This window comes from Naegleria fowleri (assembly GCF_008403515.1).
Source record: "Naegleria fowleri strain ATCC 30894 chromosome Unknown tig61, whole genome shotgun sequence".
Lineage (NCBI taxonomy): Eukaryota > Heterolobosea > Eutetramitea > Acrasida > Naegleriidae > Naegleria > Naegleria fowleri.
Genome location: NW_025407993.1, coordinates 268414 through 291041, shown reverse-complemented (window position 1 = coordinate 291041; position 22628 = coordinate 268414). Strand labels below are relative to the sequence as shown.

The 22628-nt window shown below is 37.4% G+C and overlaps 12 protein-coding genes across 12 annotated transcripts; 7 read left to right on the top strand and 5 right to left on the bottom strand.

Moving 5' to 3' along the window:
- Positions 1-565: 565 nt before the first annotated feature.
- On the bottom strand, positions 566-3253 carry FDP41_008480 (uncharacterized protein; the record flags this gene model as incomplete). The annotated part of the gene is made up of 3 exons (XM_044712338.1): positions 566-2783; positions 2833-2999; positions 3059-3253. The coding sequence occupies 3 exons, from the start codon at positions 3251-3253 to the stop codon at positions 566-568; spliced, it is 2580 nt and encodes an 859-aa protein (XP_044557986.1).
- Positions 3254-3492: 239 nt separating this feature from the next.
- Positions 3493-5645, top strand: FDP41_008479 (uncharacterized protein; the record flags this gene model as incomplete). Its single annotated transcript, XM_044712336.1, has 5 exons — positions 3493-3636; positions 3723-3767; positions 3827-3998; positions 4045-4064; positions 4116-5645. The coding sequence occupies 5 exons, from the start codon at positions 3493-3495 to the stop codon at positions 5643-5645; spliced, it is 1911 nt and encodes a 636-aa protein (XP_044557985.1).
- A 28-nt stretch (positions 5646-5673) lies between these two features.
- Positions 5674-6405, bottom strand: FDP41_008478 (uncharacterized protein; the record flags this gene model as incomplete). The annotated part of the gene is made up of 1 exon (XM_044712335.1): positions 5674-6405. One exon carries the CDS (start codon positions 6403-6405, stop codon positions 5674-5676), a length of 732 nt encoding a protein of 243 aa, XP_044557984.1.
- A 302-nt stretch (positions 6406-6707) lies between these two features.
- FDP41_008477 (uncharacterized protein) lies at positions 6708-7994 on the top strand (the record flags this gene model as incomplete). The annotated part of the gene is made up of 3 exons (XM_044712334.1): positions 6708-6743; positions 6821-6885; positions 6932-7994. The coding sequence occupies 3 exons, from the start codon at positions 6708-6710 to the stop codon at positions 7992-7994; spliced, it is 1164 nt and encodes a 387-aa protein (XP_044557983.1).
- Positions 7995-8091: 97 nt separating this feature from the next.
- On the bottom strand, positions 8092-8815 carry FDP41_008476 (uncharacterized protein; the record flags this gene model as incomplete). Its single annotated transcript, XM_044712333.1, has 3 exons — positions 8092-8486; positions 8553-8708; positions 8773-8815. 3 exons carry the CDS (start codon positions 8813-8815, stop codon positions 8092-8094), a joined length of 594 nt encoding a protein of 197 aa, XP_044557982.1.
- A 245-nt stretch (positions 8816-9060) lies between these two features.
- Positions 9061-12425, bottom strand: FDP41_008475 (uncharacterized protein; the record flags this gene model as incomplete). Its single annotated transcript, XM_044712332.1, has 6 exons — positions 9061-10385; positions 10439-10820; positions 10876-11318; positions 11375-11894; positions 11960-12070; positions 12138-12425. The coding sequence occupies 6 exons, from the start codon at positions 12423-12425 to the stop codon at positions 9061-9063; spliced, it is 3069 nt and encodes a 1022-aa protein (XP_044557981.1).
- Positions 12426-12606: 181 nt separating this feature from the next.
- On the top strand, positions 12607-13844 carry FDP41_008474 (uncharacterized protein; the record flags this gene model as incomplete). The annotated part of the gene is made up of 4 exons (XM_044712331.1): positions 12607-12756; positions 12832-13018; positions 13188-13454; positions 13525-13844. The coding sequence occupies 4 exons, from the start codon at positions 12607-12609 to the stop codon at positions 13842-13844; spliced, it is 924 nt and encodes a 307-aa protein (XP_044557980.1).
- Positions 13845-14140: 296 nt separating this feature from the next.
- On the top strand, positions 14141-15511 carry FDP41_008473 (uncharacterized protein; the record flags this gene model as incomplete). Its single annotated transcript, XM_044712330.1, has 1 exon — positions 14141-15511. The coding sequence occupies one exon, from the start codon at positions 14141-14143 to the stop codon at positions 15509-15511; it is 1371 nt and encodes a 456-aa protein (XP_044557979.1).
- A 196-nt stretch (positions 15512-15707) lies between these two features.
- FDP41_008472 (uncharacterized protein) lies at positions 15708-17100 on the bottom strand (the record flags this gene model as incomplete). The annotated part of the gene is made up of 2 exons (XM_044712329.1): positions 15708-16396; positions 16461-17100. The coding sequence occupies 2 exons, from the start codon at positions 17098-17100 to the stop codon at positions 15708-15710; spliced, it is 1329 nt and encodes a 442-aa protein (XP_044557978.1).
- A 255-nt stretch (positions 17101-17355) lies between these two features.
- On the top strand, positions 17356-17830 carry FDP41_008471 (uncharacterized protein; the record flags this gene model as incomplete). The annotated part of the gene is made up of 2 exons (XM_044712328.1): positions 17356-17525; positions 17599-17830. 2 exons carry the CDS (start codon positions 17356-17358, stop codon positions 17828-17830), a joined length of 402 nt encoding a protein of 133 aa, XP_044557977.1.
- A 520-nt stretch (positions 17831-18350) lies between these two features.
- On the top strand, positions 18351-19604 carry FDP41_008470 (uncharacterized protein; the record flags this gene model as incomplete). The annotated part of the gene is made up of 3 exons (XM_044712327.1): positions 18351-18541; positions 18810-18983; positions 19160-19604. 3 exons carry the CDS (start codon positions 18351-18353, stop codon positions 19602-19604), a joined length of 810 nt encoding a protein of 269 aa, XP_044557976.1.
- Positions 19605-21164: 1560 nt separating this feature from the next.
- FDP41_008469 (uncharacterized protein) lies at positions 21165-21968 on the top strand (the record flags this gene model as incomplete). The annotated part of the gene is made up of 1 exon (XM_044712325.1): positions 21165-21968. One exon carries the CDS (start codon positions 21165-21167, stop codon positions 21966-21968), a length of 804 nt encoding a protein of 267 aa, XP_044557975.1.
- Positions 21969-22628: the final 660 nt, after the last annotated feature.

The window sequence follows — 22628 nt, the reverse complement described above, 5'->3', positions numbered from 1 at the left end:
GGTGGAGGTCCATATATTTTTTTTAAAGTCGTTAGCGACTGTTGCTGTTTGTGGTTGGTTTCAAGAAAGGTCGTGAGGGAGAGATGGTGATGCCTGAGACAGCTGGAGAAGCACCAAACCAGAGAGAGCGCGCATGGAGAGAGAGAGAGCAGCGCGTCGTGTACAGGAGCCGTAGATGCAATCGAGCGCTCTTGGATCTATTGAGAGCTTATGCGCGAAACACAAAGTGGCACTCGGGGTATGAGGTGCCTGTATCGCCTCCTAATGCTCTTTTCAGCTGGCTCTGCAGACATCTCTATCGCCTCACATTGTTTCTCGCGAAACACACTCTCGATTCGAGAGATTCTCTCCGTTAGAAAGGAACTTGTTGTTTGAACAACTTTAAGGAAGTCATGATTGCCAAGAATGGTCATGTGAGAGACGAAAACGAGCATTGGCAAGTGCGTATCAGATCTTTCATCCAATCACAAGAGATGACCGTCAATACATGTCTATAGTAGGGACAAGTCGATATCAATCAAAAGAAAATGCAATCATTCAGAGATATATTTCAAAAGAACATGATTTATTGTTCCTGTTGATGGATCTTCACAAACTTACGTTGTTCAGGATCATTCGACGAACTAGTTTCAGTTTCTTCTCCAAAATCTAATGTTCGTTTTACACCTCTCTTGGAAAAGTCGCTTGCGACGTTTTGACCACCTGGTGATGGAGAAATATCATTGTTCGAAGATGAAATCACGTCAAAGTGCTTCTTGGTACTGCAAGAACCAAATTCATAGAGAGCCTTTGTTCTAGGAGTGAGATGAATACTTGCAGGAAAGTCTCTAGACGGAGAGAGTAAGGCACTCCTTGAGTATTGAGACTTTCTTGGAGAAAGAACAAAGTTCGGAGCAATCTTAGTCTTGGCGAATAGCTCAACATATGGCATCTCTGGTCTTTCGAATTGAGAATTTCCAGAAGTCTTATCAAGAATAAAGCTTTTCACGGCAGGAATATACACACTATTGTAAAATTTCACAATATCTCCAAACTCTCCGTCCTTGTCGAGGGGTACTTGCCATAATATCTTTCCAATTTCTACTGGTGAAAGAGACCTATTATTTTCACATATTAATCTATAATTGAAAATGATATCTTTAAATGAAATTCTCATTCGGTTAACCTTGTTACAAATTGCATACATGGAGCACATAATCACATGGTCAATGTGTCTATTGACCATTATGGTTCTAGCCTCATTTAGCGCATAATATACAATATGCCAAACTTGTTCCATTAAATCCATAGTTATGATCATTGGATCATCAGATGCATTCTGTTGAGTTTGATTAAAGTTATAGCATAGTTCTTGAATCCTTCTCGAAACTAATTTATACATCTTACGGAAGAAGAATTGAACTGAGTTAGAACCTTTGGAAACAGGTTGTTTTCTGGATGCAATAGGGCTATACATTCCAAATGTTTCATGAGAGTGATGTTTGCTTGGTGTTTCACTTCCAGGTTTTGGAGGCTGTACAATTGTAGAGTTAGAAAGTTTTGAATAGAGGACAGAGTTTTTTCTCCAAGCAAGAGATTCTAAAAGGCGCTCTTCAACGTGCTTGAAGTGTCGCTTCAGAGCACTATTTAACCATGTTGCATTTTGAACAAAACTCTCAATCACTATGGACAATTCAAAAGGTTCCAAAGCAAAATGATTTAGAAGATCAACGAGGCCGATTGAGTCCTTTGAATTATATTCAAAAGCAATACATTCTACAGCACAAACTATTAATGATCTGTGGAAATTTTCGTTTGTTAAAAGATTGGAAAAGTTTGTAGCTCCACCTAATCTTTTTTCTTCTGCTTGTAGCATGTGTTTTAGAGTTTTGTAATAAATTTTTGAAATCTCTGATTTTCGTTTTAAAGAGTTGAACGTGAAAAGGTTGTTAAGATTCACTTTTTCCAGTAGACTTGATAGCCTATTTTCAATTGTAGCAGTTTGGTCAGGGCTGCATGACTTAAAGTATGTCAACAGAGCTTCATCAGGACCTGGGGAAGTGTCTTTAACAGACTCTTCAATAACTTGAGTCACCTGTAGAGTTGCTTGGAGAGGTGTTAGAGGAATAGAAAATCCACCATGACCTGGTGATTTCAGTGGAGATCTGAATGGATCGTTCACGTGTGACTGTCTTGGCGGATTCAGTTGGAATACTGGTGCTGAGGTTAGTTTTGTAATGTCACCAACAATGTTAATATCGTTGGTATACATGAATATTCTTTCATCAAACCCAAGAGATCCAAGTGTATTATCAACATCCTTTTCAAACACTGAATTGATTTGAGCTAGGGAATCTTGGCCGGTCACATATTCGGTAAAATCTGAAATATTCAATTGTCTCAGTGTGTTTGTGATAAATTCGTCATATCTTGGATCTACCTTATCCTTAGCGATGTTACATATTGAGTATAATTCATCAATGGTTTCTGACAGTCTTACATCCTTAGCAGTCTTCCAAAAAAAGATCATAAAATTAATTAGACAATTTGCACTCTCTGTAAAATCGAGAAGAACAGATGGTAAACGTCTACACAATACTACTAATGTAATCCAGCCAACTTTGAATAGATCTGTATTTGTGGTTGGTGTAATAATTTCTCTAAAGCATTCTTGATATCTTTCAAATAAATAGTGACAAAGAATAAGTTTCTTTTGAGATTTTTGGAGCACAGAGTAGCAAGCTGAGTTTTCGAACTGAAGCGAAACCAACGTGTTGTTCAACAACTCAAATGTTTCAACCAAACTTAACATTAGCGCTTTTGTCAGCATCAAATCACAATGTAATAACATACTTCATGTTTGGTTTGTGTATTAAACTTCCGATCGACACAGGACCGTCTATCTTTAGTGAAAATTTGTTATATTCTATTAATTGCTCGTCCGAGTATAGATCATTTGGGCTTTCCAATCTTGATGCGATAAACAGAGAACAAAATGCAAGATAAACTTGTCTATTAGACTATTGTAGTGATTGATGATGTTAGTGATAAATATTCACATGTGTCGAAAAAAACATACGCCAAATTCTAAAACTTGTGAGAGTGATGCTCCCTTTTGATATATAAATTTCGCTCTTTCAATTAGCGTTTCATTGTATAAAATTTTTAATTCTTGGCACAAATTCACAAGCAATTGTTCTTGTGTTGCGTCATCGGTTGATGATGTGCTTTCTAATTTGTAATACTGCTGTTGTGTTGATGGAAATCCATACATTTTTTTTGCAAATGAAAAAGGAAAAAAGGCGCCAAAAGGCGCCAAAAAGACTTGGTTTTTGATTCGTCATCGCACTAGTCCAATACAACAAAGAGTTATTAATTAGGTGATCCAATGATTATGTAACCTTTTGATCTCAACAGTATTACCTTTGCTGTTCATAAGTTTCCTTCAAGGAGTCCAAGGCCCTAGATCACCTTTTGTACATTACTGGCGCAAAAAGAGTTCATCAAATAAAAATGATGCCTTTTGCTGCTGACAGCTCGAACGAGCAGAACAACAACGGCGAGCAAGGAGGAGATCTCTCCGAGAATGACGTTACTCAGAAAGAAGCCATTAAAGTTTGTGTTCGGATACGGCCAATGAGCAATAAAGAGAAGAAAGTAAGTACGTGCTTCGTGAGGGCGGCATGCAACAACGAACTTGCATCCCCACGAACGATCGAAAATATTAAATTTTAAATATTTAGAGAGGAGATGAGTTCGCTTTGGAGTACGATAATGTTTCTGTCAATGTAGGTGATTGCATTTTTATTGATGATTTATTGATTTTTCTCTAATTTTGCATTCATAGGTAAATTCAAATGCCGCACACAAGCCTAAGGGCAATAATAGAGATAAGGGTTTCACGTTTGATCGGTGTTTTGGACCTGATTCAACCCAAGATGAAGTTTTTTCAGAGTCAGGAATTTCAGATCTGTTAAAGTATGCAATTGATGGTTATGCATCTACAGTTTTTGCATACGGTAAGTGGAAAAATGAATATGCAGAAAATTAAAGTGACCAATGAAGGTCAAACTGGGTGTGGAAAGGTATGAAACGCTAAAATTCTTTACTATGTTTAACCCGATCCTGTCTTAAAGACATACACAATTGTGGGTGAGGATGATGCACCGGGAATTGTCCCTCGTTCAGCAATCTATATTTTCGATTATTTGAATCAAATGATGTCAATACCTGAGGAAACTCACCAGATTCGAGTTAGAATGAGAGTATCTTGCTTGGAAATTTATCAAGAACAAGTGAACGATTTACTTAATCTAAGATCTGTAAATTTACCAGTCCGATGGAGCAATAAGGACGGATTTTTTGTTGAAAATTTATGTCTAGTTGAAGTTGAAAATCTTGACGAGCTGATGACAGTGTTTAACGAAGGTGTTTCGAACAGAAAGGTCTCGTCTCATGAGCTGAATAGAGATTCCTCAAGAAGTCATTCAATTTTTTCAATACATTTTGATATTTCATCCACAGATCCAATTGATGGTTTCCAAAGTAAGAGATATGGATCGATTCGATTTGTTGATCTGGCAGGAAGTGAAAAACTTAAAATATCTAAATCGAAATCTGTGACAGAGACATCCAGTATTAACAAATCACTATTAACTCTAGGAAAAGTAATTAGTTTATTGAGCTCACCGAAAAAAGACAATCCCTATATACCCTATAGAGATAGCAAATTAACGAAGTTACTAATGGACTCTTTAGGAGGAGAAAGTAAGACACTCATGATTGCATGTTTAACACCTTCTGCAAAGTACGCAGAAGAAACGCTAAAAACACTCATCTATGCTTCAAGAGTCAAAAAAATCAAGAACATTCCCATTTCAAAGATGGACCCTAAAGAGAAGTATATTTTGAAACTAAAAGAAGAGATTAAACTTCTACGAGATGAAGTTGCACTTTACAAAGCGAAAGCACTCACAACATCCCCAAAAACAGAAAAAAGTTTTAGACAAGAGATCAAATCGTCTGTAGTGGAATTTCCTCTAGTGGAGAGGAAGAGGGTATCAGCTAAAAACTTGGATTCGCTAACCAACGAGCCCCTCTTTGAAAGTAAGCTACCTCCCATCACTGGTGGTGACAAGAGAAACCTAATTGCTAAGGTTGAGGAAGATGTGCGAGGTCTGAATGGCCTTTTGAAGATTGTGGAGAGGAATGATGAGAACGAGGACGAAGAAATCAAACGAGTTCAAATTCACAACAGCATTGAGAGTCTTAAAAGTTTATTGGAAGAAGAACGACACATGCATTTGGAAAAAATTCCTCAACTTAAAGCGAAAATTAAATTACTTACGGAAGACAACAAACGATGGAAAAGAATTGTTCGACAAAATATGGATTTTGACGCAGAAGATTATGAAAAGCTTAAGATTGAAAATAAGTATCTTAAACAATATATAGCGTCAAAAGGTTTAGATCCTTATGAGGGAACCTCTTTGAAGCGAGACACAGAAGCTGCCAACAGAACAGAATCTCTAAATGACAATCAGGAAACGCCTCCGCCTGTCGTTGAAGATTTCGAGGAGCATAATGGACGTTCCTCCAGTCAGGGGTCTCATTCTAACTCTGAAAGCCATGACGACGATATTGAGTCAATTGTAGATGTTATTTAAGCGTCTTTGTTGATATTTCCAAACGCCGTTATTTAATTTTCTTGCCAAGACTCCGTGCCGATAATGCTTGAAATTCAACTGTTGATTCAATATTTTCATTTGAATGCAAGCACAAAAAGTCTTTCAAAAAGCTAAATGAATCCAGAAAAGGAATGAGCTTTGGCTCCAACACTCGGGCAATGAATAATCTCCATAAATTTCCAGTCACAAGTCCAACAAAACTTCCTGCTAATACTTGGTAAACTGTGTGATAATGCAAGGCAACTCGTGAATATGCTACCAAAGATGCCAATCCAAATAAACCCAATAATGTCACATTCTTCCACTGTCGTGATCTCACTTTAAACCAGCACAATACCGTACAAACAAAGAAAAACATAAATTGACTGTGTGAAGAGGGCATTCCAAAATGTTCCACTAACTCTGTGGCTGTAGTAGGATCCACATTTCTAAATTTTGCCACCAATAAATTGGGTGGTCGATCCTGTGCAAAATGGTGTTTCAAAAAATCATTCACCGTTTCATTGACTAAAACTCCAAGTATGATAAATAACGATTGATATTCTCTATTTACAAAAAAGACTACAGCCATTGCCACCACTATAAAAATCGGAATGAGAGCACACAGTGCAAATATAAAAGACAGTGCATTTCCCTTTTCATAAACAACAAAAGTAAAACTAAAGGCTTTAATAATGGCATCAGGAGCAAGATAAACTTCTTCCGATGATGGAATAGCAGGTATCAACGATGAAGCCATTTTTTGTTTTCTTTTTGAGAGTATTTAGTAGACATGAGAAAAGGCTGCAAGATGAACAATATAATTGATGACATTATCATTAGTGGCAAAATTTAGGATTGGTATCACTATTTCATCATCATCTTCCTCATCCTTGAAGCCTCATCATACAATGTATGAAACGAAACATTTCATCATCATTCACCATTTACAGAAAAAATACAACCAAAGAGTTGCATGCATACATTTCGTTGAGAAGAACATTCAATCATCACCATCGGATCAAAACTACAATATAATTAGCACTGCATTGAATTTCAGAAATGGAAGCAAAGGGAACGCCTCTAGTGATCGATAATGTAAGTGAGGAGAGAAACAGTATGATTGGAAAATGAATCCTTAATACAATGATGAATGTATATACATTTTCAAAAAGGGATCGGGAATCATTAAAGCAGGCTTGGCAGGAGATGAGATACCACATATAGTATTTAATAATTTGTAAGTATGAAAGTTCATCAAATATATGGTCTTATTGAAATTTTAGCGTTGGATTTACAAAACATGTACGAGTGATGCCAGTCGCAGGGCCAAAATATGATTGTTGTGTCGGAAAAGTTGCTGAAGAAAAGAGAGGAATATTACGACTCGTCTACCCTATGGAACATGGAGTCGTCACAGATTGGACTGCCATGGAGAAAGTTTGGGATTATTTATATTCGTATTTAATGGACAAGGAAACTGGATTAGGGGATACATTCCGCAAAGAAGATAGCCCAGTACTGTTAACAGAAGCTCCTTTGAATCCAAAGAAAAATAGGGAAAAGGCTGCCGACATTTTCTTTGAATCCTACAATGTTCCAAAATTGTTTTTTTCTTTACAAGCTGTCTTGAGCTTGTATGCCTCTGGGTCGATGACAGGAGTAGTTCTGGATAGTGGTGACGGTGTGACACATTCCGTTCCAATTTATGATGGATTTGCAATACCAAATGCAATAACTAGGATTGATGTTGCAGGACGTGATATTACGAACTATTTACAAATACTTCTTAGGAAATCTGGCTACAGTTTTCATACATCCAGCGAGAGAGAGGTAGTAAAATCTATTAAGGAAAGTGATTTGATGTATGTAGCTCAAAATTACGAGAAAGAAATGTTGGAAGAAGAAAAAGGTTTATGTGAGTCCAAAAACTTCAAATTGCCAGACGGGTCGCTTGTCTCCATGTCAGCAGAGCGATTTATGGCACCCGAAATTCTCTTCAAACCACATTTAATTGGACTTGAATATATGGGTGTTCATGAATGCGTCATTAATTCTATCAACTCTTCAGATTTGGACATTAGAAAGGATTTATACTCGAATTTGTACTTTGCAGGAGGATCGACATTGTTTGAAGGCTTTTGTCAGCGTATGCTTTCTGAGCTGAAGCGGCTTGCCCCTAAAGATGTACCTTCTTTGAGAATATCGGCCCCTAATGAAAGAGCGTACACGACTTGGTTAGGTGGTTCTATACTTGCCTCGCTTCCTTCTTTCAATGACATGTGGATTACAAAGAATGAATACGAGGAACACGGAGCGAGCATAGTGTCTAAAAAGGTTTTCCTATAAAGTCTCGTTTGTTTAAGAGGATTCTTTCTCTTTGTTTATTGGGTTGCTGGTATTGCTTCAAGATCCTAGTCTGGATCGATATTCAATGCCAAGTATTTTACAAGATCAAACAGCCCTTCTTCTTCTTTCCGGAAGGTGCTTTCTTGGTGTTCTTGGGAGAGGTGTTTTGTTGCTCCTTCTCCTTTCTAACTTCTCTCACCAATTCATAGAAGGACTCCTCAACATTGATTCGGGATTTGGCTGAACCCTCAAAGAAAGGAATGCCCCATTCTTCAGCCTTGTTCTTTGCCTCAGCAGTAGAAACCTTTCTTTCCTCCTCCAAATCGCACTTGTTGCCGATCATTACCATTGGGACTTTGTCCTTGTCCTTTACTCTCAAGATTTGATCTCTAAATTTGTTCAACTCATCAAAGGTTGATCTCTCAATAATGCTGAAAACGAGCAAAAATCCGTGGCCCTTTCTCATGTAGTCATCTCTCAAGGCTTGATATTCTATTTAATGGAGTAGATGGAAATTATAATTGTATTCAATGATGAACTACGAGATGAAACACAAACCTTCTTGTCCTGCAGTATCAAGAATCTCAAGGAAATATGTTACACCATCAATTGTTACTTGCTTAATATAGCTGTCCTCAATAGTTGGATCATATTCTTCAGCAAAGGTATCAGGCTGGACGAATCGGATGGTAAGAGCAGATTTACCAACACCACCTAGCAATGAAAAAAATCATTTCTCAATCCGTGATAGGACGATGATGAATAGAAATAAACCTACCTCCTCCAACCACAGCAAGTTTACATTCAGAAGTTGAGGCCATATTTTTGTAGTGAGATCGAGTGATATATTTTTTTAATGTTGTCGTTGTTGTTGTAGGTTCAGCATCAAGCCTTGCTAGCTGTCGTATTAAGGCTAGCGCACAACCTTAGAGAATGAACTCTGTTCATCGCAATTCCATGGAAGACGAGAGATAGAGTGAGGTCTGTGTTCAATCATCGAGATGTCATTGCATGTTAGGATGTTGAAAATCGTCTTTTAAATGATTTAAAATGGTGGTGAACATGCTTAGAATTGATAGGTATGTCTTTTGAGAACGGCAGCAAGTGCAGACGATTCCTCTTCCATCTCAAGAGGATCCACAATCGATGTTTGTAGCTTCTTGATGGTCTCACTATAGCAATCCTCCCATTCACAATCCGAGAAAGAAGCCGCAAGAACCTCTCCAGCTTTTTCAATCATGTATTCCTGTACTTGTACGCTGCTTCTAATGAAGGAGTCCAAATTCACATGATTTGTAAAATGCACCAAAGTAAAAAGTAGCTGTTTCTTGAGGGTCTTAATATACTTGTACTCTGAAAATTGAGCTGTGGGATTGTCTGAAGAGAGTACTTGCAAGGCTTCTATTAGACTCTTCCATACTCTGAAATTATTTAGCTCGGTCCCATAATGTTTTGTCAAGGAGAGAGCCAATACAGCTTGAATTCTCACCTTAAAATTATCATCCGTTGAAAGTACATCACATAAAACATTGACCGCTGTATCGATGGTTCCAGTAGAAATAATATTAGTGTTCATAAGCAAACTTCCAAGAGCATAGCAAGTATTCCATCTTGCCTTAACAGAAGTCGACTTTGAGTTTAAAGTCTGTATAAACTTCTCAAGTAGAAAGTTCTCGACCGTCTTTGATTCTGTGGCATGTGAGTCTGGCTCTAAGCTATATTTGTTATTGTTGGATTTGAATATTTCATGTTCTAATACTTCTCTTTTTGCAAAGCTGGAAATGTTTCCTAGTGCTCGCACTGCATTGCATAAAACCTTGTCGTTGTCATGACATGAATTTAAACACGAGATTAATATTGGTAGCACTAAATCTGTGTTGTTGTCTTTGAGTGTATCTGAGAGTCTTAAGGTATCACACAAGTTTGCAAGTGACCATGAGGCTCGTACTCTCACATTCAAAGAAGAATCCATCAACAATGTCTCAAAATCTTGCATGGCTCTCTTCAAAAAGTTGTAATCATTTTGCAATCTGTTGAACAAAACAAAAACTCCAACGGTACGACATGCTGATTGTCTCACATTTGGGGATTCGTCCATCATCATTGAAAACACTAGTGAGATTATTCGATCAGAAAGTTGATTTCCAAACGTTTCAAATGTTTCTGGAATAATATTAGAGAAAATAGAAACAGCTGCCGATCGTATTGTCTGATTATTGTCAGCAATAGCGAATTCCAGTACGGACTCAGTAATATTTTCCCATATCGTATCTGTAATTTGATGAGTGTTGAATCCTCCCACTGGTTTTTTAATGGACACAGCTGGAATTTTAGATTCACTGAAAGGAGATGTAAAGTTATTAATGATTTGAATTAGAGTCAATCTCAATGCTATATGATGGTATTATTAAAGGTCGTACTCAATGAATTCGATCGATACTTACTCTGATCATGATGATTTAGACCGAGTCTTATCTTTTGTAAAATAATATGCCAATAGTCCCAGAGAAAATCCGGATAGTTTTTGGCGATATTCGCTAGAACTTGTGCAGACTCTGTTCTTATTATATACACATACTCATCTGAAAGGTAATTAATAAGGTTTACAACAATGCTTAGTTTGGTGTCTGATAATATTGATCCAACCTCATTTAAAGGTTCCTTGGTGCCACATAATGATGCAAGACATATAAATGACTGATTTTGTACAGTTTTATCCACATGCCCTGATGATATATTTGCAACTAATATTTCTGCAATTTTTTGCAATAAACTTTCACAACTCATTTTTAAATAAGGCGTATTTTCAATGAGTAACGAGAGAGTCTTCATAAAAAGTGTCAAGGAGTTGCAAAAAAAAAAGAATTCTTCAAAAACATACCCTAATGGATAAAGGTAAAACTGGTAACGTTTCATGTTGGATAGAATAAATTAAAGTATGGTGTAATTCCTTGATCATGAGCGCCAGACTTTGTGAGAATGATGTAAAAGCTGAAGACTTGGTTCTAACTTCGCTCGCTTGAGCCAGATACAACTCACTGTTCTCCAACATGGAGGCAAGAGTTTGTACAGCTGCAGATCTTACTTTTGAAGATGGATCAAATAAAATTGCTGTTGATAGTGTTTGTTTGTATTTAGGGGTTGGATTCAAACTGTCACTTTCAGGAATAAAGACTTTCCATTGAGCGAACAATGATTTAAAATCTTTTTTGGCTAGGGTAGTCAATAATTGCAAACTTTGAAGACGGATTTTGATAGATTCTCTATTTACCATAGGTGAGTCAGAGTCGGAATAATCCGAATCAGATGCAAAACCACTCGAGTCTAACACAGTAAAACAAAAATGTAAGACATTATCCTCGTCATAAATTAAAACTTACCTTTCTTTGAAGAATTTGAAGTCTGTGAAGCTGGGAAAAAACTAGTTCCAAAAAACATTAATCTGGTCAAATGTGACACAATTTTCTCAATATCTTGAACATGAACTTTTTCTCCAATTTGTATTACAGAATTGAGAGCTTTCATCACAGAATATAATATCTTTTGGAGTCCATTATCTCCTGAAATATTCTTGGCCAAAATTTCAAAATTTTGGATCATTGATAAATAAACAGTTTTGCAGTAAGGAGAGAGATATTCAGGAGAGGACTTTGAGAAAATGTTAACAAGACAATTTATGGCCTGTCTTCTCACCTCCATATCCGAAATTGACACTTTAGATTGAGGAATCACAACTGACAGCACTGATTTGTGAACTTCTTGAGAATATTTCGAAGCCATGTCGTACAATATAAAGCTCAAAGTTCTTAAACAATCCGCTACAAGCCACGACGAAGAAGATGAAACAAAACTAATCAAGTTCAAAATCAGTTTTCCTCCTGATTCTTCAGAAAATTGGATCTAAACGAAGGACGTTTCGAAAACGATAATTATTGTTAATTCATATCATTTTTTGAAATACCTACCTCATGTTTTATGGAAAGAGTGGAAATCAATTGGCATAATTTTGAAATGAGTAAATCTTGGGAATTTTTCTTTAAATGCTCTGAAATGGACAGGATGACATTTGAGCAAAACTGTGAAAAATTAACCAGGCGTTCTCATTCATACACACAATCGTGATGCAGTAAAAAGAACACATACCTCCACATCTAAATATTTCACGGGATATGGAATGTTATTCAATTCGTCTAAAATCTCTCCTACAGATTTGTTCATCATGCTAGTTGATGTGGAGGTTAAAAAGTTGTTGGCATCTGCCCATTCTTTCGGCCGTAAATTTCCATGCGAATCATTGAATGATGAGCTCGACAATTGATTGGATGATCCATTTCTTCCCAATGTGCTCCGATGATGATACTTCTTTGTTTTGTTGTATCCTGTGCTAGTGCTTGATTTGTTGTTGTATTCGAAGGTCTTTGTAGAGGACATTTTTTGCCGCTACTCTAGTTATTTAAAGACACCACAAAGAGAGAACTTTTTTTTGTCATAAAAAATATTCGGTTTTGTTGTCCATCGCGAATCTCCTTCCAACAACGGCTGCTGCTATTTGTACAAATATCCCAACAACAACAACGCAGAAATAATTTCATCATCATCAAACATATAAAAGATGGCTTCAAACTCCGATTTAGATAAACAAATTGAAAAGTTAAAACGTTGTGAACTCATTAAAGAATCAGAGGTTAAAGCGCTTTGTCAAAAAGCAAAGGAGATTCTGATTGAAGAAGCTAACGTACAACGTGTTTTTGCACCAGTAACGGTAAGTACCAGTGAAGATTTTTCCTTTCTCACGAATTCATCTCCATCAATAATGATTCATCTTCAAATATTACAGGTTTGTGGTGATATCCATGGTCAATTCTATGATCTGAAAGAACTTTTTAAAGTCGGAGGTGATATTCCTGATACAAATTATTTATTCATGGGAGATTTCGTGGACAGAGGATTTTACAGTGTAGAGACTTTCTTGTTGTTACTTGCCCTTAAAGTTCGATATCCTGATCGTATTACACTCATTAGAGGTATGTATTACTGAACGCTCATCGCATGAAGTTTATTTACTCATTTCTATGAACACCATCATTATGCAACTGTTATTTCCCTCATCATCATCTGCCTTGTCGGTATTACTTTCGATTTTCGTTTGTTCTTATATTATTCACTTCACTGTTTTGGTTGTTGCTCTTTTAGGTAATCACGAAAGTAGACAAATCACACAAGTTTATGGATTTTATGATGAGTGCCTCAGAAAATATGGAAGTGTAAACGTTTGGAGATATTGTACTGAAATATTTGACTATCTGAGTTTGTCTGCCTTGATTGAAGATAAGGTATTTTGCGTCCATGGAGGCCTCTCTCCTTCAATCACAACCCTCGATCAAATCCGTAAAATTGATAGAAAACAAGAAGTGCCACACGATGGTCCAATGTGTGATTTGTTGTGGTCTGATCCTGATGGTAAGTCTTTTTATTGACGATTATATTAACAGGCGAAATATTTAACGAATATGACACACTCCCAAATTAGATATTGATGGATGGGGTTTGAGTCCAAGAGGCGCTGGATATTTGTTTGGAGGAGATGTTGTTGCTCAATTCAATCAAACCAACGGAATTGAACTCATTTGTCGTGCTCACCAACTTGTTATGGAGGGCTTCAAGCACATGTTCAATGAAAGCTTGGTCACAGTCTGGTCAGCTCCAAATTATTGCTACAGATGTGGTAACGTAGCTGCAATTCTGGAACTGGATGAAAACCTAAAGAGGAATTTCAAAGTTTTCGAATCTGCACCACAAGAATCTCGTGGCATTCCAGGCAAAAAGCCAGCTCCTGATTATTTCTTGTAAACAATACTCTTTTTTTCTCAACATTTTCACATATTAGATCCAATCCAGTATTTAACAGATCCTAGTTTATTCAATACCAACTTTTCTCAATAATACATCCGAGCTTTCCTAATAAAAACATCCTCACTGTAATTGTTGACCAAAAGAAATTAGTTAATTATTGGCCTGCTTTGCGATTCATCAATGAATGTCCGTTAAGGTACGTGGGATCGGCAACATGGCAAGACAAAAATGGCGCCTTGCACGACCGTTATTCAAACGCTCACAAATCACAAACAAAAAAAATTCAACACACCATGATGTACCAACGTCCCACCTTGTCGATGGTGGTACCTAACGATGAAAACACTAATCCAATGGTTACCGATACGATACAATCCAAGGATCCCATCAAACCAATTTCGCTTCATCCCTCCAAACCAGTCATTGGCAAAAAGACCATGAATACTTCATCCACAGCAGGAGTACTAAGCACCAAAGAAGATACAGCAGGAATGAGGACAGCTCTTTCTTCCATTGTGAATCGAGTCAAAATGATCACGCGGCCAAAAAAGCCTGAAGATCCAGAACGAAAGGATTTGAAAAAGGTGAGCAATGAGAGCAACACGAACTCATCCACTTCAACCACATCCAACTACAACCAACCACAACAGCAACAAGACTCTGAAAACAAGGATCCACAAGTATCAAAGACCTCACAACTACTGGAAGTCAGCAGCTCCGGAGAGAATACGGCCACTACCAATAGTAATGGTTCTACCTCTTCTCAAAAACATACAACAACATGTACTCCCCAAAAGAAGACCACTGAATTCTTAACTTCTCCAGGCATAGATAAGTCCGATGTCCATGATCCTCAGTCCTGTGTAGAATATGTTAAGGATATTCATTCCCACCTTAAGAAGATTGAAACCAAGTACCGAGCAGATCCAACCTATCTCTCGAAACAATCCATCATGAGACATAAACACAGATTCACAGTTGTGAATTGGATGATTGAGATGCACCAGAAATTCCAACTCAGCAATGCCACTCTCTTTTTGGCGGTGAACCTTTTGGATCGATTCCTCTCCTTGCAAGACATTTCTCTCAAAAATCTACAATTATTGGCTGCAACTTGTATGTTTGTAGCTTCCAAATATGAAGATTTACAATATCCAATATCGTCCGAGATTGTGGAAATCTCATCACATGCCTTCTCTAAGGAAGAGCTTCTCAAGATGGAAAGAATTCTGTTGAAAGAATTGGATTTCAACATTACAGTTGCCACTGTCTATCCATTCTTGAAGAGGTACTTGAAATGTGCTCGATGTGACTTCAATCAATTAGCCCTTGCTTACTATCTGGCAGAGTTGTCTCTTCTCGAAGAAGCCTCTCTATACTATCTCCCATCTCAAATATCAAGTGCTTGTATTTACATTGCTGGCAGACTTTGCCAAAAGAAGAATAGTTGGGACGATGTTCTGCAATACTACACGGGCTACACAGAGCAAGACATTGAACCATGTGCAAGTGTGATTGTAAAAATTGCAAGAAAGTACAATTCTAACGACATTAAAACTTGCACAAGAACCAAGTACAGCCAAGAAGAAAAGGCCAAGGTTGCATGGATTGTCATGGCTTACTTTAACAGGTCAAACCAAAAATCTATCACACCTAGAGAATAATTCTACGTCTACTAATGAACGTCATTAAAGGAAAACTTTAGTGACTTGTCAAGTTTAAACAAATAAACTATTCACTTTGTAAATTTGAAGTTCTGTATCCAATTCTGTACCGTCAAATGTTATTAAGCCTAATGCCTGTCAGCCTCTCAATCGCAACAACAACAACGGTGAGCCAATTAAGAAAGGTTAAAGTAAACTAGTCGACAAGAAGAGACATGTCTAATTGTTCGTTTTCTTCCACGCAGCTTGGATTTACGAATTCTCTTGCCTTAACAAAGTCTTCATAGACCAATTCTCTTGGCATAATGTTCGTCATGGAAGTTTTCGATTGCAACTCTCTATCAATGAGCTCTTTAATTGGGAAAGAGAGAGCCTTTTTACACAGCTCAGTAAGATCACTTCCACTGAAACGATTAGTAATATCTGCTAGCTTTTCAAAGTTTAGATTTGGTGATACTCTCTCATTCTTCAACAAGAGCTTCAAAATTTGGATTCTACTTGTTCTATCTGGTGCGTCAATCTTGAATTGAAGAGGCATTCTTCTTAAAGCCGCAGTATCAAGCTGTGACTTCAAATTTGTTGCTCCAATTACCATAACTTGGTCACCCTCTGATGAAGTTTCAAATCCATCCCATGCTGAAAGGATGATACTAATTCTTGCCTTAGATACTTCATGCATTTGGAAGCTAGTTTGTCTTGAAGGTAAAAGACTCTCAATTTCATCAATGAATATTATACAAGGCTTCACTTTGGAGGCAAAGCTAAAGAGAGCTGCCACCAGTTTTTCTGTCTCACCGTACAAAAAGTCGGACAAGAATTCTCTTTTGACATTCAGGAACGCGCAGTTGCATTCTTTTGCAATGGCTTTGGCTAAACTTGTTTTACCTAATTAGGGCAGTGAAGTACAGATTGAAATTATTGTTCACAGTGAAGAATAAATAATACATACCAGTACCTGGTGGACCATAAAACAAAACACCTTTTGGTAATCTTCTCAATTTCATGCTGGTAGAGTCAGTAGCATTCTCATAAATATGTGGATATTTAAGTGGAAAGCATACAGACTCATAAACTTCCTTTTTCAGTTTTTCCATTCCTCCAATATCACTAAAATTATGATCTAAATCTTCGGGTAATACCAAAAAATCGGAAACTATTTTCTCATACTTGTTTAAAGCCTTTTCATAGAGTGTTGTGTAGAAAGTTTCTTCATCTTTTTTAGGTTCCTCTAAACCAAAGCTCCTACATATCAACTCGCCAATTTTTCTCTTTTTTCTTGGCAACAAATTACTTGTACCTTGCTTTCCGCTCGAGTTAGCTAATAAATTGGACAACAAAGGCATGAATAAATATTTTATCGATAAGAAAGTCAGCAGCAAGGTTAAACCGGTTTCCGAGAGAGATAACAACAGTCTTGTTATTCCGCTAGACGATGAATCACGAGTCGCCAAAATTATTTCAGTGTTATCTGTTGTGGGAACATTTGTTGAGGGTAATGATGATGATGCGGGAACTCCTCCTGTGCTTGTGTTGTTTGTTGTCGGAGGTGATGATTGACCACTCCCGAATAATTCTCGCAAAAAATTCATTTTTTTTGACTTTAAAAAAATTCAGTTTTTGATTGGTCTCATTTCCTCTCGGCAACACATACGTATTGCAATATTTAAATATTTGATAAACGAACTATTCTCGAATTCATCTATTTCATAGCAAACGGAATGGATAGTTATCAGAATGTACGTGCATGACAAAAACCTCAAGCTAAAGAGACATAAAGATCTTGGACACAAGTTCATATAATAATAATAGACATTACAAAAAAAATTCATCATTTCCAACAACAGATGGGTCCACAGCAGCCACCTAAAGGAGCTCAACTCGTGTGGCAATTCTGCGATGGTTGTGGTAATAATTTTTCAATGTATTCCTTGTCCAACATGTTGGGATTAAATAATTATTTATTGATCTATGATGCCATATCACCGATGGAGAGTTGTTCTGGAACTTATTCGGGGTAGGTCTTTCATCGATGATCTTTTGTCATCATTTGTTGTTGTTGGAATGCTTGATCCATATTTGTTTCATAGTGGAACTTCCTATCAAAAACAACTCTCTCCAAATGAATTCCAAATTCTTGATGATGCTTTTGAAGAGATGAGAAAGAACACACACGATCATTGTAATGGCAGATTTAAGGGCACTGGAGTATTCATAAAAGGTCAAATCAAGTTCATGATGAGAATGGGAGCCTTTACTCAGTTTGAGACATTAATTAGGACTCATAACATTGATTCTCCTCACCATGTGAATGACTACTAGAAAGTGGGAGGTGATGTTTTAATGTACTTCAGGACACACTCGAATATTGAACATTCTTTCCTCAATATTGTTTGAGTTCAGTGCTTTCGATAAACCTCTTCTTGTTCCATACTATGATCATCTTTTGATCAATTGCATTGTTTCAACATTGACACAACATGGACAACTTCCAACAATGATCAAATCCTACATCTTTGAAAACACGCATACAAATCAGTTGTTCAGCTGATTCCATCGAATCAGAATCGCTTGACTTTTCACTCGTCTTCATGATGCTGCGTGTCCCCTAAGTCATCCAATTCCTCGATAACACCTCAACCGTCACCTTTCCAAAAAATTCCACTGATCCCACCAATCAGCAATTTCCAAGTTTCCTCACAAATCAACGATTAAAGACAGGCTGATTTGAATCAGCAACAGCCAACACTTCGACCACCACCACTGGTGCGAACACAGCAGGCAACACATCCAAGAAAAAAACCGACAGTGCCTCGATCTCTTCACACACTCAACTAACAAGATGAAACTTGTTGTTGTTCTTTTACTTGTAGCAGCCGCTCTTTGCTTGGCGGTGTCAAATGTCACAGCTCAAAACCTCAATTTTACAAACTGTATAAATGTGGGTGGACATTATTTCCAATGGGACTTCTTCAAAGGAAGCGATAATCTGGATTATATTCGTGCTCGTTTGATTTTTAAGAATGGTTACAAGTAAGTAATATAAAATTCTCTGAGCTTGTGGTTGGTGATCATACGAACGGTAACGGTTTCATCATGTGATGAATTTAAATTTTTGGAAATATCGATCACATGATGATGGAATTGTGGTGATCCTCTCTCTCTTCAAATCATCATTCTCTGTTGTTATTGACACTCACAATATTGTTCCCATGTGAATCATTTAATGAATGAAATAATCATCATCATCCTACCATCATTCAATGATCATTGAAATGTTCACAAAATCACACACATGCAGTGGTTGGGCAGCTGTTGGTTTCAGATACGGCAGAGACTATTTATTGCCCTACGATCCAGATAATGGTGAACCATTGGGTAAGATGGGAAGTGTCAAGTACAATTCTCACATTTACTTGGGATGGAGAAATACAGTGACTGATGCTCATGGACTTTATGAATTTTTGGCATCCGGGTAAGTATTGTTGTGTGTATGACATTTGTCATTACGACAAGAACTGTTGCTCCTGATACTACTCTGATTTTATTCAATCCTTCTGCACTACCAAATGTTTTCCCCTTTGACTCTGATTTGTGATGGCGATGATATGACGATCACTTCAACAACAACAACATTTTCGTCCCATTCAGTAATGGTGTTCCAGGAAGTGCTCCAGGAAACTCTCTCAAGACTGCCATCGTTCGTACAGGAGTTAAGGGAGACATGCACATTTACTTTGAGCGAAAGCTTGTGGTTTCTAGTGGTAAAATGTTTGATTTCAATGCTTCTCGTACCGATGCTGATTTATTGATTGCTGGTTCGACCATGTCAGCGATTGGTCCCAATGGTATCGATGAAACCAATATGCATAATTTTGCTAGACTTGTTCAAATTAACATTGCAAGTGCTAAAAGTGATGGATCATGCGGAAATGCTGTTTTAAACACCATACCTGATGCCAGACCTGTGATTGTTCCAAGTACTCCAGCTCAGCCACAAAATCCTCAACAAGAAGCATCTGTCACGAGTCGAGTGGCATTTGTGATTTACTTGTTGGGTTGTGCTGTTCTTGCTCTCTTGATTGGCAAGTTTTAAGAGCTTTTCGGATTTTACAAGCCATTTAATAAAGGACGACTGTTGTTCTCGTCGTCATTCAACAAATACAACAAAGGACTCTAATGTTGTTTGACACTTTCCTTAAATAAGTCCTTTGACAAAAAAGGCTACAGCACTGCAGGTTCCCAAGTTGTCTCCAACCTCAGTACTGATGCAGCTCGACGATGCTTAACTTCTCAAATCGGACGGGATGAGGTGTATTCATCGTGATATGGCCGTAGCCAATTGTTCCCATTATTTTATTCATTTCAATAGGAAAAAGACACCTGCTCAAGTTGCCTTACGAACATTAATTCATTTAAACTTTGAAAACTGTCCTTCTCAACGGCCTTCCAATGTTGCCGAATAAAACAACAGAACATTATTTATGGACAAAAGATGAAAAGATGCATCCAGCTGTCATTAGGAGCAGACCGAGGACAGCAATCCAACCAACAACAGCCTTCAGCATCCTGTTCGACTTTAATAGTACTTTTGCAGTGAGATCACTTTGTACTGCTCAAAGATGTTTATTCTTGCCTGAATTCAGTTCATAACATCATTCAAGAGAGTATTTTGTGGTTTCTATAAATATCTTTTTCAGAAGAATTGGTCGATTAAACATCATATATATTTTTACAACCCTTACATGAAGACGTAAAATATAGTTTTAATGTTAGTTTAGTTTCATTTTGGAATGGTTAAAGGTGTAAAAAGGTGGTCCTGAAAAATGGATTCGATGTTTTCGATTCATTCTTTCAACCTTAATGATGATCAATGTTTGAAACTTTCCTCATTCGGTTCCCCAAAAATATTAAAGAAGCTTGGCTTGTTGTTTTATTGTCACTTCGTTTTAGAGGTTCAATTCAATGGTTGAGGCAGTGGAATCTTTTTCCCAAATGTACTTCCAAACCATTAAGTAAATTTGCAATTATGCGATTGACTGAACAATTGCTTTTCATGACTTTCACTTTCTCATGTGCAAGGAGCCAACTTTGGTCACTCGCTCTTTTCATCATGATTCAATCCACATCATCTTTTTTGAATATTCTCTCTTACCATCGTACATCGGTGTATTCTTCAATCCCAAAATGGTTGGTGTTTAAACAAGAGAGAATATTCAAAAAAGATGTTGAGGATTAAATAAACAAGAACCATTTGGAGATTGGAGATTACGCCAATGTCGTATGATCCACAAACTTGAAAAGTGTCTCTCAATCTTGTTCATGGGTAATTTCTTTCCTGTTCGACCAATGACCCCATTCAACCTATTTGGCGCCTTTATTAAAATGATTGTTGAATCCTTCTTTCCATGTTTCGACTTTTAATCTAATAGTCATTCACTCTTTTTTTGGTGGAAATTAAAAAGAACAAAATGGATTGGATTGCATCGCTTTTTGCCTGTAAAGAGCATCAGGTGTTCATTTAGAAATGTTCCGAGGAGTAGATAACGAGTGAGCATTCGGAGCCTATTGTGCGACGGTTGCAAAGAAAGGATTTTTAAAGCGCTTGGTCTTGAATGGCACTTTAACACATTCATAAAAAAAGGTATCACACAACATGACGACACACATGATGAATGGATCAAAGCATTGCGTTCAGCGCAGATTTTATGATCTAGACTCGCCGTCAAATGTCTTTGACTATTCTCAACTTGCACATTTTGTCTTTCCCAAGTGTAAGGAATCCTCGAACCCATTGGCCATGAGTGATTCTTCAATAACTGCTCCCCTTGAAGAAGAATGGATTTCTTGTGAAGAAGAAATGAAAGAAGACTTTTTAACGTCCATGATTGAGGAGGAGGACGATCATCCATCTGTCCTTCACTTGGATTTCACAACAACCTTGGATGAGCACCACAATAACATGAACCGAATCATGGAAGATGTCCCAGAAGATAATCTCTGTTTGGATGCTTCCTCATCGATACTCACAACGACACTCCCACCAACCACCACCACCACTACCACCACCACAATACCTGACAGATGTGCTGTCAAGAGGATGTCCCTGGACGAACAAGACAATCTCCCTCAACAACGGTTGTCGTTTTCACAACAACGTTTCTTTGAGACGAGTTGGTGTTTTGTCTCTCTTTTCACCACTCTGTTGCAATGGACGATCAAGCAAACTCTCCTCACGGTATCCATTGCAATCTTATCCATGCTCATACTCTCGATTGTGAAAGAACACTCCAAACGAAAGGACTCTCTTGAAAGAGTAGAAACTAATCGACTTCTGAACGATGAGATGATTCTTGTTGAGAAACAAGTAGGGATCAAAGAAATTACAAAAGATGTTAAATTCACCTCAATAATGTCGAGTTTGACAATGGCAGTGAATGTTTCAGGAATATTCGTATGAGAGAGAGACATGTTTGAATGTTTAACTTTGGCGGAATTCAACTTTTTTGAACATTGGCATCTTTGCATGAAAAGTATCATCCATGGAGATGATCCAAGCACAGATGACTTTCTTCTTCAACCCACTTCAATGTGTTGTTCCATTACAATAAAACATTTTGCGAATTTCATTCAAGTGCCAATCACAAATAGAAAAGATCACTTTGCACAAAGTTGAGAGTTTCTTCAAGCTATTCAACTGTGTGGCTTTCATTAGATAGCTCTTTTCTCTTGATGGAATATGGACGGGATATCTACACGGAAAATGGCGACACTACCGCAACAACCTTTGTATGAATTGTAAGTGACAAGCAATCTTTCAATCCTTGTGTGGTTGGGGTTGTTGAAATACATCACTTGATGAAACACCTTGAATTGCAAACTTAAACGAATCGATTATTGTAACCAACTCGATGAAGTGAGCATTTGAAATTCCCATGTTCATAAAAATATGTTTATGAACCTTCCATTTGGATACGGTACGATAGTGAAAGTGTTGTTAGTTTGCAATAAATAGACACTCCATGCGCTGCTATGGATTCAAACAAGCGTCTCTTGTAATCAAAAAAAAGAAACGAACAGCAATGAAAAGGATCTTGTTCGTTGAAGGGTTGTCATGCCC